We start from the raw sequence: 12,450 nt of genomic DNA, 5'->3' as shown, positions 1-12,450 counted from the left end.
TATGCTTCTTCCTAAACCTGGGGGGAAAAAAAATCCATTTAATATACTTCTGCAGGTCAGTTTAGAGTTGCCAGCTACACGCTTTATATATCTCATACTGTGCAATGCAAAAATTGTTAACAGCAGCTAGATACTAATTTTGGAGAGGATTAAGGAAGGGATTTCTGGCTACATATCTTGAAAGAAATCAGCTGCACTTAACTGACTTACTGTTTCAATATTTGCAGCATCCCAAAACATACCTAGATACTAAGAATTCCATTTGTAGTGCACACCAGAAAAGAAGATAAAATACATTCCGTAAAAATGCTTAACAGTTTTGACTGTCTTTAAGGTAACAGTATGCTAAGCCCAGTGAGCATCTTTGCTGAACCCGCTCAGGCACATTGTGTAATAATTATAAAAGTCTTAAAATCTGGCAGATTATAGTCCCTTTTTATTTCAAAATCTTTTGTCTTGACTTAAGCTGAGAGCCAAAGGCTTGACGTTGGGCATTCTGGATCCTGTTTCTGGCACTGCCAGTCGTCTGTTGTGAGACTGATTTGCTGGTATTTAATCTCTCTGTGTCTGGACTTGTGTAATACCCCTACAGTACTTATCTACCTCCAAAATAGGTTTGTTTTAATACTTGTAAAACATTTTGAGGCACTTGGATGAGAAGTGGATTTGAACTACAAAGAGGCAGTTAATGGAGTTGGAGTGGGTGAGGATGAAACTTCTGGGAAAAAAACAGAAACTTAATCTGACATTAACACAGATGAAAAATGAGAAGCCAAAACAAATATCAGATCTTACTCGCTTTCTTCTCTATATTCACTGAACTGCAAACAAACTTCAGAAACCTTACTCAAAAGATGTTTTTTAAAACTTAATGGCAATGGAATCTTAGGACATGTAGTATTTCTGACCCAGAGTTCACTGCGTTATGTTTATACTCCCACAGAATAGTTCCCATCTTTCTTCTCTGTGCTTTGTCATATGTAATATATGCCATTGTTTCCATAGGAGCTATTTTTGTCTGATGTAGATGTGTCCTCAAACAATTGTGTGAGCGTAGAAGGTAATTGAAGAGTTTGGAAGAGAGGAATGAAAACCAGCAGGTACAATGTTTCAGATTATCATAAAAGCACAAGATTCAAGAAATCCAGAATGGAGATTTTCTGGGGAAATGTATTAATTCACTGTCTCTTCTGCCTGAGACTTCTTTATTTGAATTGCTGCAACTCCCCAAGTCCCCGCTGAGACTGGGGACTCGTGTGCGAAGTACTGGACCCACACTTTGTAAGAGATGATAATTACCTTGGAGACGTTGCAGTCTTAACATTTATTGCTAAGAAGAGGAAGTATAGAGGTACTGCATGATTATGAAAAACACATTCTAATACAATACCACAGAGAAAAGACTTGGGCAAAGGCAGATAGTTTCCCTGTGGGGAGGAATTCATTATTCCCAGGTTCCCAGGTTTCTCCTGTCTCTTCAGCAAGCATTATCTCAGGAAGCAACCTGAGCAAGACTTTATCTAGCTTATGGGATTAATCTGTAGATGGGATTAATCTGTAGGTTTTGGAGAACTGGGTAGTCCTGGAGGAAAACAGACATGAAATTCTCTCTAAGAAGAGCTTGTCAAGCCTTCCAGTAACCCCCAAGGTTGCTGAAATCAGGATGCAGAGAAGGATGCATTCGTGCAGGCAAGGAGCAGTTCAGTGCGAGAATGTTATCTCTGATCACACGATTTTCTTTACAGGAGACAGGCTGTGTCAAGGCTGAGATAAATAAAGGACTCTGGCAGCTTTCGCGCAACAGCTAAAGCAGCCTGTCCTGTTAGGAAAACAGTTCCATTCAGATGATCTATGTAATGTTCATGGCCCATTGCTCTTCTGAAATAAAGAATCAGGTTTAAAAATGTGTCCTATTTTGAATGTCGTTTGTGGATTTTTAAATTGATCTGTTGATTGCTTGATAAGCGGCTCTTGGCTTTCAGGTAGCTCCCCTGTTTGCCTAATAACATAGCTTTTTCTGACATAGGCAGCCTCATCAGCTCCTTTTCCCTCAGATCAGAAAGTTGGCTTTGTGGTCCCAGCTGCCCTGAGAAGGTGGAATGTCAGATAACGGATAATGAGTGCACTCTGCAAGTACCTCTTACTGGCAAGCAGCAAAATAGTCTGTGGAATATAATATGGTGGTCAGAGAAGTACCTTTCCTCTCCAGAGGCCCGTTAAAGAATTAGCTTTAGCATCTGCAAGAACTGCACTGGAAAGGACTTTGTCCACACATATAGCATCATATATATATGGAGGAAGCGAGAGTAGGACATGATCAAATTTTCCTGTCCCTGTTTAGTTTTTTGTTATAGCTTCAAATGAATTGATGTGAACTTTATGATACAATGGGATCAAATTGGTTGTCATCTTCTGTTAGCTACACCTGTTTCTGACACTTATTTTCATCCCTGAAGCAGTTTGGTGAGCTGTTATGCTTTTGCTTCTGAAAGGTAATGACTCCGTGGTGCAGCTGGGTATCAAGAGCATTAAACCCATTGCACATTTGGTTCCAAGTTTGATAGTGGCCTTGCAGCTAGCAAGATAAGGTGTCGTGGCGCCTTTTAGCAACAAAACCAAGTCTTGTGTTCTGAGTGTGTCCATACAGACCAAACTGCTGGAAATTCCTCACTGGAGCTGGTAATCAGTTGAGTTTCTGGATCGTGTTCTGTGATGTAGAGCTGTTTTCTGTGCAGACTAAAGTGGAGGGATGTGACCAATCCTCCATCTGAAGTATGGGGATGTATAAATGAATTACAGAAGTGCTGGAAATGTTCTTCCTACGTCTTTGAGAGTTTGCGGCATAGAGCACTTCCCAGACTTACGGGACGTCTTGGCTTGACCACATACTTTTGCCTGAAAGTTTAGGCAGAGTTTTCATCTTTTCCATCTTTTCAATTTTTTTATACAATTGCATTGAATCACTTACTCCTTCTGTTTATACTGTGACAGAATTAGTTTGATTCTCCTGTACCAGTCATGTTGGAGGTTCGTGATTAGAAGGGCGAGGATAACTTGTACTTGGAACAACAGGCTGGAAAGATTATGTATGCTGGTGAAATGCATATAAACAGATGTCAGTGTGAGTTTCACTCATCCTTTACCTTAGAGCCGTAGCTGCCGGTCTGTTCCCCAACCCCTACCCCAGATATTGCAGCAATGAAACAAGGTTCTGGTTTTTTTATGCTCTGTTTGTTGCAGTTATTTGTGTGGAAGCAATTTTATATTTCTTTCTTACCTTCCTTTGGAAAAGCTGACAGAAACACTTAATGTTGTTAGAAAATGAGAAAACTGAAATAATGTCAGATGGAGAAAAAAATCTTTTTATCCTTTTTTTTCTGCTTGTGAGCTTTATAGCATTGTTGGGGTATGCATTGGAAGTGAACAAGTTAAAAATAGCATGTAAAAAGGGATTTCTGTTGAAGGAACTGGGCCGAGCTGAGTGCTCTGTTCTATGTAAAGAGTTCCAAGTAGAAAAACTTTTGTTTTATGATGATTTAGTATATTCTTGCTTTCCTTTCTCTCACCTTGGTGCTCTTCCATTACCCAGAAACCTTTGGTTTTTCACTGTCAGCCAGAACTGGCAAAGCAATATTCCAGGTCGATTCTCTTGTTACTGTGAACTCAGGGTTGGGGAATGTAACACAGATTATAAAAATAGCTTTGGCTGAAGTGGTGTCACTATCTAGAGAGAATGAAATGAAATGTGAATCCAAGCTGAGAATGCAGTTCAGTTCCATTAAACTTATAAAAATACACAGCATAGGGTTTAGCGGCAGGAAAAGGTAGAGACCACAGTATCCTTGGAAATGCAAGGTAACGCTCCAGCCTTTCACTGGAGCAGGCCTCGGTGGCTCGTACTGCGAGGAAGCCCAGTGGCTCCAGCCAAGGGCACAGCACTCGCTTGCCCACATCACAGAGGAGTTCCGTAATATTTAGCAAGCGAGAAAAACACCATGGGTAGTTTTCTTTACAGAAGATTTTATCTTTCTGGAGATGTTTGGAAAATAATCACCACTAATTATGGCGAGGCCTACGTAATCTTTTGCGTGAAAGACTAAGATGTTACTGAGTGGATAATTGCATCAAAAAAAAAAAAAAAAACCGTTAGGAATAAACTGAGAAACTATGAAAAAATGAAAAAAAGAAAACTGTCTTGGAGGGCAGAGAGAGTGAGGTCAGAAAGTATGAGGATAAAGTAAACATTGCCAAAGTTCATGCTGAATTACACTTTGCAAAGGAAAAGAAAGCAAACAGCTGTATTCTCTGTGTGTGTAAGAAAAGGAAAACAAGGAAAAATGGAAGTGGGTCCACAAGGAAGACGGGGCTGGGATTAACTTCAATTTTAGGTACAACCAGGAAATTAAATGAATATTTGGCCTCCAGTTTCAGTTGGGACAATAGCATTGAACATGGGAGCAAAAAAAATTAGTTAATATGTAGAAAAGTTTGGAAATGGAAATTAACCCAAAGAAGCTGGAAGTAAAATTTAAATCTTACTGTACTGTGATGAGCAGAAGTAAAATGGGACCAAATAAGCTCTGTCTCAGAAAACTGGAAGAGCTGGTGAGCTTTACAGTAACAATTTGTAATCAAATCAGGCTATGCTGTTATACTCCGACTATCACCCCACTAGGTGACAAAACTATGACCTATGGCTAAACAAAAAAAAACAAAAAGGAAAAAGATTGTCTGAACAAGTACTTATCTGTTAATATAAACAGTAGGTAAAGCACCTTTTGAAGGAAAACAGTAAAGACTGGTAGTTTTACAAATGAAATACTTTGACCTCATGAAGGTAAGTGTTCCAACGACTGGTAACTCATCATCTGCATAAGGGAAAAAGGTAGTGCATCTGATCAGTTTGAACTTTAGTAAAGCACCTGGAAACTGCCACATGGAAATTACTAGTTAAGCTAGGTAAAATGAAGGAGTAGTACAGAAGGTACTGTAATGGGACGTAAATGGGAGAGTAGAAGTTTCCTTGAAAGAGGAAGTAATGCAGTTGGATGACACCTACAGAATGTGGAGTTCACAAAAATTAATGTAGGGACTGATCTTTTTTATACTTTCACTAGTGATACTGGCAAAAAAGGGGAAATATGCTAATGAAATTTACTGCTGAGGCAAAATTTTGAAGCATTACCAGTGCAGAGGAGGACAGGACTGTCATATGCTAAGAACAGTAAAATTTTGTGGACTATGATTTTAAAAATAGAAATGTAATACCATAAAGTACCAGGTCATGCACTAAGAAAGTGTTGAGAATGTTGGCTAACAACAAGGTGCTTATCAGTTGAAAGCAGAGAAGGAGAAAGATCTCAGTATCAGTCAATAAATAAAAGCTACCGGTATTATGTGGTGTACAAATAGGCAAATGTGCTCTCAGGGCAGAGCTGTGTGATACACTGATAAGACCTCATCTGGAAAGTTGTGTACAATTCTAATCATGCAGGTTCTGGAAAGAGTAATCCAAACTGGGACAGGTGCAGAGAGCTAGGGGATGATCAGGACACTGAAGAGCTCATCTCATGAGAGAAAGGCTTGGCTTCTTTATAGCACAGCACAGCAGAGGCTGGGAAAGATTGGTCTCTGTAAATACTAAGCTGGATAAGGGTAAAACAGTGGCATACTATTTAAGCTAAAATACTAGAATTTTTAAGAGATGGATGAATGCAGGTTTGAACATAATTCATTGACTGCCACAGTGAATGAAGCTTCTTTATGCTTTTCTCCAACTGCCTGGTTCACATGTCCTTTCAATTTTCTGGGATCTGTGGGATTTGTACTTTTGAACATCTCATCTAGATTTTTCCCTGCAGCCTATTTCATCACATGCTCTGATGAAAAAAAAATTCAAGTCTAGAAGAACTTTGAAAGCTTCCTCCGAGAGGATCTTTTCATTCCTCTTCTCCTCTTCCTCTTTTCTTTAAGTAATAGTAATATTTTCACGCTGTCTAACTCTGTAGTTCTACTCAACTTGACTGGTAACAATTTTTAGCATTATGCAGCAGGATCATCCTACTTTGTCTCATGGAATATTCCCAATCTATGGCCTTCTGCAGTGCTTACCAAATAGGCTTCACTGCAGCTCTGGTTTATGCAGCTAAAATGTCCTTATTTCCTCTCTCAACTAGGACATTCAGTATTTTTTTTTTTAGCATCTATTAGCCAAAACCATTAAGATTCCCTTTTGCAGTCTGTCTCTCCAGCAGGTTCTGCCCATAGTGGCAAACAGGATAATGACATAAGGTATTCTCTTTCTCTTGCTTTATTTACCTCCCTCTGCCTCATGCCCCATTTCTCCCAATTGCTCAATTTCCTTAAGAAAGTACCGTTCTGATTGTTGCATTTATTGTTTATTCACTGGCTTGTTCTTTAGGTGCTAACGTAAATGGGCTGGAAGAGCCTAGCCTTGCCAAGCGACTGCGTGGCACACCTGAGCGGATTGAGCTGGAGAATTACCGACTGTCACTGCAACGGGAAGAAGAACTGGAAGAGGTTCCTGAAGAGACACTGGCAGAGCATAACCTGAGCAGTGTATTGGACAAAGCAACAGAAGATGATGTGCCCAGCAGGTTAGCACACATTGTCCATTTTTTTTATATCTGTCCCAACAGACTTATACCAGCTGTTCCTTTAGCTTTTTTTCACTTATTATTTACCAGGTTGCCCTTTCTAGAGTTCTTGAAAATGTTGTGCATATGTGCATAGATAATTTATGTTAAAGTTTCTGTTCTTCTAAATTACTTACTAACTTTCTTAAAAAGGTGCTGATAGTACCATGAAAATCAGTCCTAGGTTGGAAGGGATTGAGGCGGGGGTGGAATTGTATTAAAGACACAGTAGTCATTTAAGCAACAGAACATGGATCAAAAAGAGGGGGTGTTTTCCAAAGTTAGCCACATTTCATCAGAAACAGCTGTGGTTTAAAGCTTAAGTTTAACACACGTGTAGCCTGGACTGAATATTGTTGCAATGCCAAAGAGATCTTAGTTTGAAGCAATAGGTATGGCTGTTGAAAAATAATGCGCCACACCATCACAAATTTCCCATTATCTGTAAAGTGATGTACAGGCATGTCAGGATGCAAATATTTGCAGGCATAGATATTGGTTGCTGCAAAGACAACTGAGAGAAAATATTTGATGAAGCATGCCTGCGACCTTTATAGTCAATCATGCACTTTTGCAGTCTTGATCTCTTAATGTGTTTTCTAATCATCTGCTTTTCTTTGTAGCAGTAGCAATCTGTAATTTGTCACCTCTGAGTCTGTCCAATACTCCTTTTGAAATAAACTCAGATAATTCTGCAACTGGTTTCCTGGGACTGAGAGGTTACAAACATATTCTATGAATACATTACCTACAGGTGTAGTGTTGTATAAGAAATTGCTTACTACTTTTATGCCTGTGAAATTGAATTGAATTGGTGTGGTGAAGAGTACAGATATGAAATGGTTCATTAAAATCTTCATAGGATTGTGGTAGTACAGAATCCAAGTGATCTCATAAGATAAGTTTGAAGAGGCAGCATCTGGAAAGGGGTAGCTTTTTATAGCCTGAACTCTTCCTCTCTTGATAGGGAGGTAAGTTTGGACTCAGGAATGTGGGACTTACTGTAAGTGCCTGGGGTTCATTGTTATCCTGTACGCCTGTTTCCTCTGGAACTCTAATAACACTTTAAATTAATTTCTTAACATATTTGTTTCTTTAAAGGATGCTGTTTTGATACATTTTACATAATGGACATCTTGTTCAGTGGCCTAGTTGAATATTCTCTGGAGCATTTTTTGAGTGACTTGAATTCTGTTTGCTTTACTCATCTCTCTTTAGCTCCCTGCTCAGACCTAAGACTTTTATCAACTGTGAAAATTTGGGCATTAATACTGTAATACTGTGGGTTTATAGTTCTTTCTTGTTTATAGACCTCAAAATTCACAGAGCCTTATTATTATTTGTCATAATTTCAGTGAATCAAGACTCATTAGGCCTGGTCAGTAAATGGCAGAAGACTTCCAAAGGAAAAGACTCAGTGAAAAAAGTGACAGTTCAGCATGAAACTGTTGCTCCTCTCCAAGAGCCATTTTTTGTAGGATTTTGGAGACTGAGGCCGGTACACCATTAGGTTAGTTAGTTTGATTTTCTCTCATAGGCTGATATATTTATCTCCCTTTGTGCAACAATCATCCCTATAACTTGGATTAAGCTAAATATTTTAGTCTGTAGTAGACTGAACTGTTAAACTTCACAAGCTCAAGACAGTGTATAGTGGGCAGTCCACACACTATAATACAGAGGAAAGAGAGAAAAATTCCTTGTCCATTTGACCTGGAAAAAATCTCTGTCCCAAATCCAAATATGGCAAGCAATTTGATTTGGAGCATTGATTAGGCCATGTAGGCCAAACATCAGAGAATTTTCTACATGATGTAGCTACCTGGTATCCTGTATTCGACTGTACCCAATCCCTCGTGCTTCACAGAAAGGCAAAGAAAAGTCAAGAAAAAGCATGACCACTTTTGCAGCAAAGAAAGAAAAAAAGTTGACTTCTGCAACCAACCAGCCAAAGCCCTGATTTGATTATATTCACTGTCTTGGTGCTGAGCCTCAGGGTTAGGAGCTTGCTGAGTAAATGTGGAACTTTTTGTTCTCTGTCTTATGGAATAATGGCCTGACCTTCAAGGTACACATAGTTACACACTCTAAATCGAAAAGAAACCGTGCATTCTGACACAGAGCTTCCCAGCGCGCGCGCACGTGCATGCACACGTGAGCCTGCACGTTGCAGAGAAGCTTCTGGGAAACAGTATTCGAAGTATATTTTTTCAAAAGAGAGGCAGTCTTGCCTAAGCACCAACTCCTCAACAGGAAAACATCATTTAAACAACCAAACCCAGACTACATGGCATTTGAGGGGTAGAAGACCTTTAAATGCCTTATTCATCCATTTTAAGTAACACTTGCCATATGTCATCTGCCATTTTGGTTATAGCGTAATACACACACCTTTGAAAGGAGTGTAATAGGACAGCTGACACTGTATTGGACCTGTATGGCAAAGGAATAGAAGAGGTTAGTTTGCATGGGTTAGGTTTTGGTTCCTCTCATCAGCGATAAATCTGTGTTGTATGTACACCTTTTTAGAGAGATGTTCAACTGGCTATGCAAATTCCATAAAGTAACGTACATTTAGTCTTTGATCACTGCTTTATAGAAAAAAAAAAAAAGTCTCAGCTGTTGAATTATTTCATGTGGCACAAAATGAGCATATTAAAATAAATGCCTGCTCTACCAGGCCATCTCACTGTTGTCTTTTAGCCACCCAGCTCGTCATTTCTCAGTATTCAAAGGTCAGACAAAAAGTGTGTTTATAAATAAATGCCAAAGAAGGTAAAGTGAGCTATGTGGTAAAGAATTTATGTCGTCAGTATTACATGACATAAGCAGGCTGGGTGAAGAACAGCAGCTCGGCCCATTCAGCAGTCATGGCAACAGTTTGAGCAGCAGTAAACCTTTTTGCCAGGTCACTAAAGACCCAGCAGGCAGCACCTGTGAGGTTTATTTCCATGCTGAAGGGTATGAAAGTGTGCTATTAATCAGGGAGGAGGGAGAAAGGGAACCTCACTTTTTATCTCTGTGAGAATATCTGCGTAGAGCCTCTGGGGTATGCTTCCGTCTCCTAGACTATACACTGAGTTTCTGGCACGCAACAGCATTTGTATTCAGTATTTACTATGTGAAAACAGGGACAGACAGTTCAAAATAAGCATTCAATTTATGCTGTGGAAAAGTGGATTATAATTTGAGGATTTTATGTTAATCAGTGCAAAACAGTGGGGAGAATTTAAGGGCCTATGGACAAAAGTATGTGACAATCAGAGCACAGAGAAACTGATGATGTTTTATTAACTTCTTTAACAAAAATAGTCTCTCAGACAAATGGATGAATGAAATTACATAAATACAATATATTTACATAGTGTTAGAGTAGAGTTGAAATCTGTACCTGAATATGTACAATATAAGAGAAAGGGTGCTGCCATGTAGCATTTTCTAGAAAGTGTCAGTATGACACATTGAGTGCTCACGTAATAAAAATCTGTGTATGGAAAACGAAATTACAAGAACTGCAGAAGCTATATTTTACAGACTTGCATGGAATGTAAATGTCATTCTTCTTGATTTTCAACTTGTCAGTTTTCCCTCTCATTGTCTGTATGGAAAAGGTTCTGCCAAAGGCATTAGTTTGTTAAATACAATGATAGCTGTCATAAGGAAACAGCAGGAGTAGGATATTGTTCTCAGATGATTCATCCAAAATTTTAACCATTCACAAACAGTTTTCTGGGCCTATTAAGATTTATATGGGAAGCACCCAACTATTGCTCTAGTAAATGCAGGTTTTTTTCTGACAGTGATCTATTAAAGAATAACAAAGAAAGAATACCTTTTTGCTCTGCAGGTGCATTCTCTGAATGTAATATGGGTCACATTCATTTTCCAGTGTCAAATGCAACCAGCTTTTTCCCAGCTATCTCTGGATAGTCCAGTACGTAAGACTGAGTTAGATTAAATGTTGTCTTGTAGGCGGTTACATTTCTTGCCCCTGCGGCTTATTCTGAGGAACTGCTGGAATTAAACAAAGATGTCTGCTAAAAAGTGCTAATGATATATATGTATTGTTTTCCATGTTTTAGACTTCACTGTGAGAATAATAGGCACATTATTGTAATTGTCCTTGCAGTGTTTCCTGCAGTTTCTTGCCACTATGTACACTCTGCACTTAATTGGATGGTATGGACAGTGCTGTCCGTGATGTAGAGAAGCGTGGAATTTTGCATTTCTCTCCAGCTGTCCTTAGCTCGCATGCTCTTTACTTTGGCCTGATAGTTGCGTTATGCATTATGTTCTTTCTGTTCCTAAAGCCTTCTGCAGCTTTCCCCAGCAAGTGCCAAAAATGCCCTAGCTATCCAAAATGCCAGCAGTAGTTGCCACTATCAAAAGATATGACCTTCTGCATTCTGACACTGCCAAGCACTCTTCTGCCACAGTGTAGTGAAAGCGATGTGGAATGAGTAAAGTCACTTAGTGCTGAACTTAAGTATGCTAAGGTACTGTAACAATGAATGCTGCACAAATATTTGGATGCAGCTTCATAGGTATTTTTATGCCATTTCCCCTCTGTGAAAAGAAGCAGGGCATGGACCATACTGCAGCCCACTGATCAAGCTGTAACTAAAATACCTATGAAATATTGAAAGAAGATAAGTATTATGGTTTCCACTGTATGTTTTGGGCTTTTATGTATTGAAATGACTTGTCAGTCATATGTAGACTCATCTAAGACACATTAACCAGTTGCTGTTTTATTCTTTTTTTAAATAGTAGTTCAGAGTCTGAGATGGAGGAGGAAGATGAGGAAGATGATGATGAACTACTGCAGCCTCAGCAACCTCCTTCAGACTTGGGTGGTGTGCCATGGAAAGAGGCTGTGCGAATCCATGCCCTCCTGAAGGGAAAGAGTGAAGAAGAGATTGAGGCTGAGGAGAATCTTGAGATAGAAGACAAAGAGGGAGAATATGACGAGGAGGAAGAAGACGAAGAGGAGGAAGATGAGCAGTCTAGCGAAGGTTAGACGGATTGATTTGTCCTTTCTTTCTGCTAGATGGGAGTGAAGAGTGAGATAAGTACTTGCAATACGGAATGAAAAAGATTTGCCTTGGAAATCTTTCTTTCTTCTTTCATATTACTTTGATTTTTAGGGAGTTATTGTCAAGCCAAGTTTTAGGTGGATCGTTCTGGATACAGAAGGTCTTTCCCTGCAGGGTAGTTACAGCATAATTGATGACACAGTATGCTTCCCATACACCATGCCAACATGTGCAACTCACAGCTTTGTGACAATGCATTGTTTTATTGTTGTTGATTATTATTATTGGGAATTGGATATGAATGTGCCCTTTGTTCTTTGGCAGCAAGAACTGGAAGCATTGTGGAGGCAGTGTTTTCAGTTTTGCAGGGTGCCTCACCTGGAGGTGGTCCCCTACAGCTAACATCAAGGCATCCCAGAAGCTGCTTCCAGCTCTCCTCATTTAATTGAAGGTCTTGAGAAGGCAAGGAGTTCAGGTTGTTCTCATTTTAGCTCTGAGGGATTTCTGCAGAAAATCTTAGAGAAAGACTCTTTCCCCTGCATTTGTTTCAGTCATCATCATGCAAGCATTGTGTTAAGAATATACATGTTTTCAGCATTTCATCACCATTCCAGATTTCTTATTAATCTTGTCCTTGTGCTTTCATTTCCCTTTTCTGAAGACTATCAGACTCCAAAGAACTTCTTTGGAAAGGTCTTTGGCCTCCTTGTACAAGCAGAGGTTCAATTACACTGAGTCTTAGCGATGGTTTTGTTCAT

General features: G+C 39.4%; 1 protein-coding gene across 3 annotated transcripts in view; it reads left to right on the top strand.

Moving 5' to 3' along the window:
• The window catches only part of MICAL3 (microtubule associated monooxygenase, calponin and LIM domain containing 3), a 185,658-nt gene that overhangs the window by 128,616 nt on the left and 44,592 nt on the right, over window positions 1–12,450 (top strand). For all 3 annotated transcript variants that reach the window (XM_064515336.1, XM_064515346.1, XM_064515344.1), the window contains 2 exons: window positions 6,422–6,617; window positions 11,427–11,671. In XM_064515336.1, the coding sequence (XP_064371406.1) occupies window positions 6,422–6,617; window positions 11,427–11,671 (441 nt within the window). The remainder of the gene's footprint in view (window positions 1–6,421; window positions 6,618–11,426; window positions 11,672–12,450) is intronic.

Source organism: Dromaius novaehollandiae, chromosome 1 (assembly GCF_036370855.1).
Source record: "Dromaius novaehollandiae isolate bDroNov1 chromosome 1, bDroNov1.hap1, whole genome shotgun sequence".
Classification (NCBI taxonomy): Eukaryota; Metazoa; Chordata; class Aves; order Casuariiformes; family Dromaiidae; genus Dromaius; species Dromaius novaehollandiae.
This window is presented reverse-complemented; position numbering and strand designations above follow the sequence as displayed.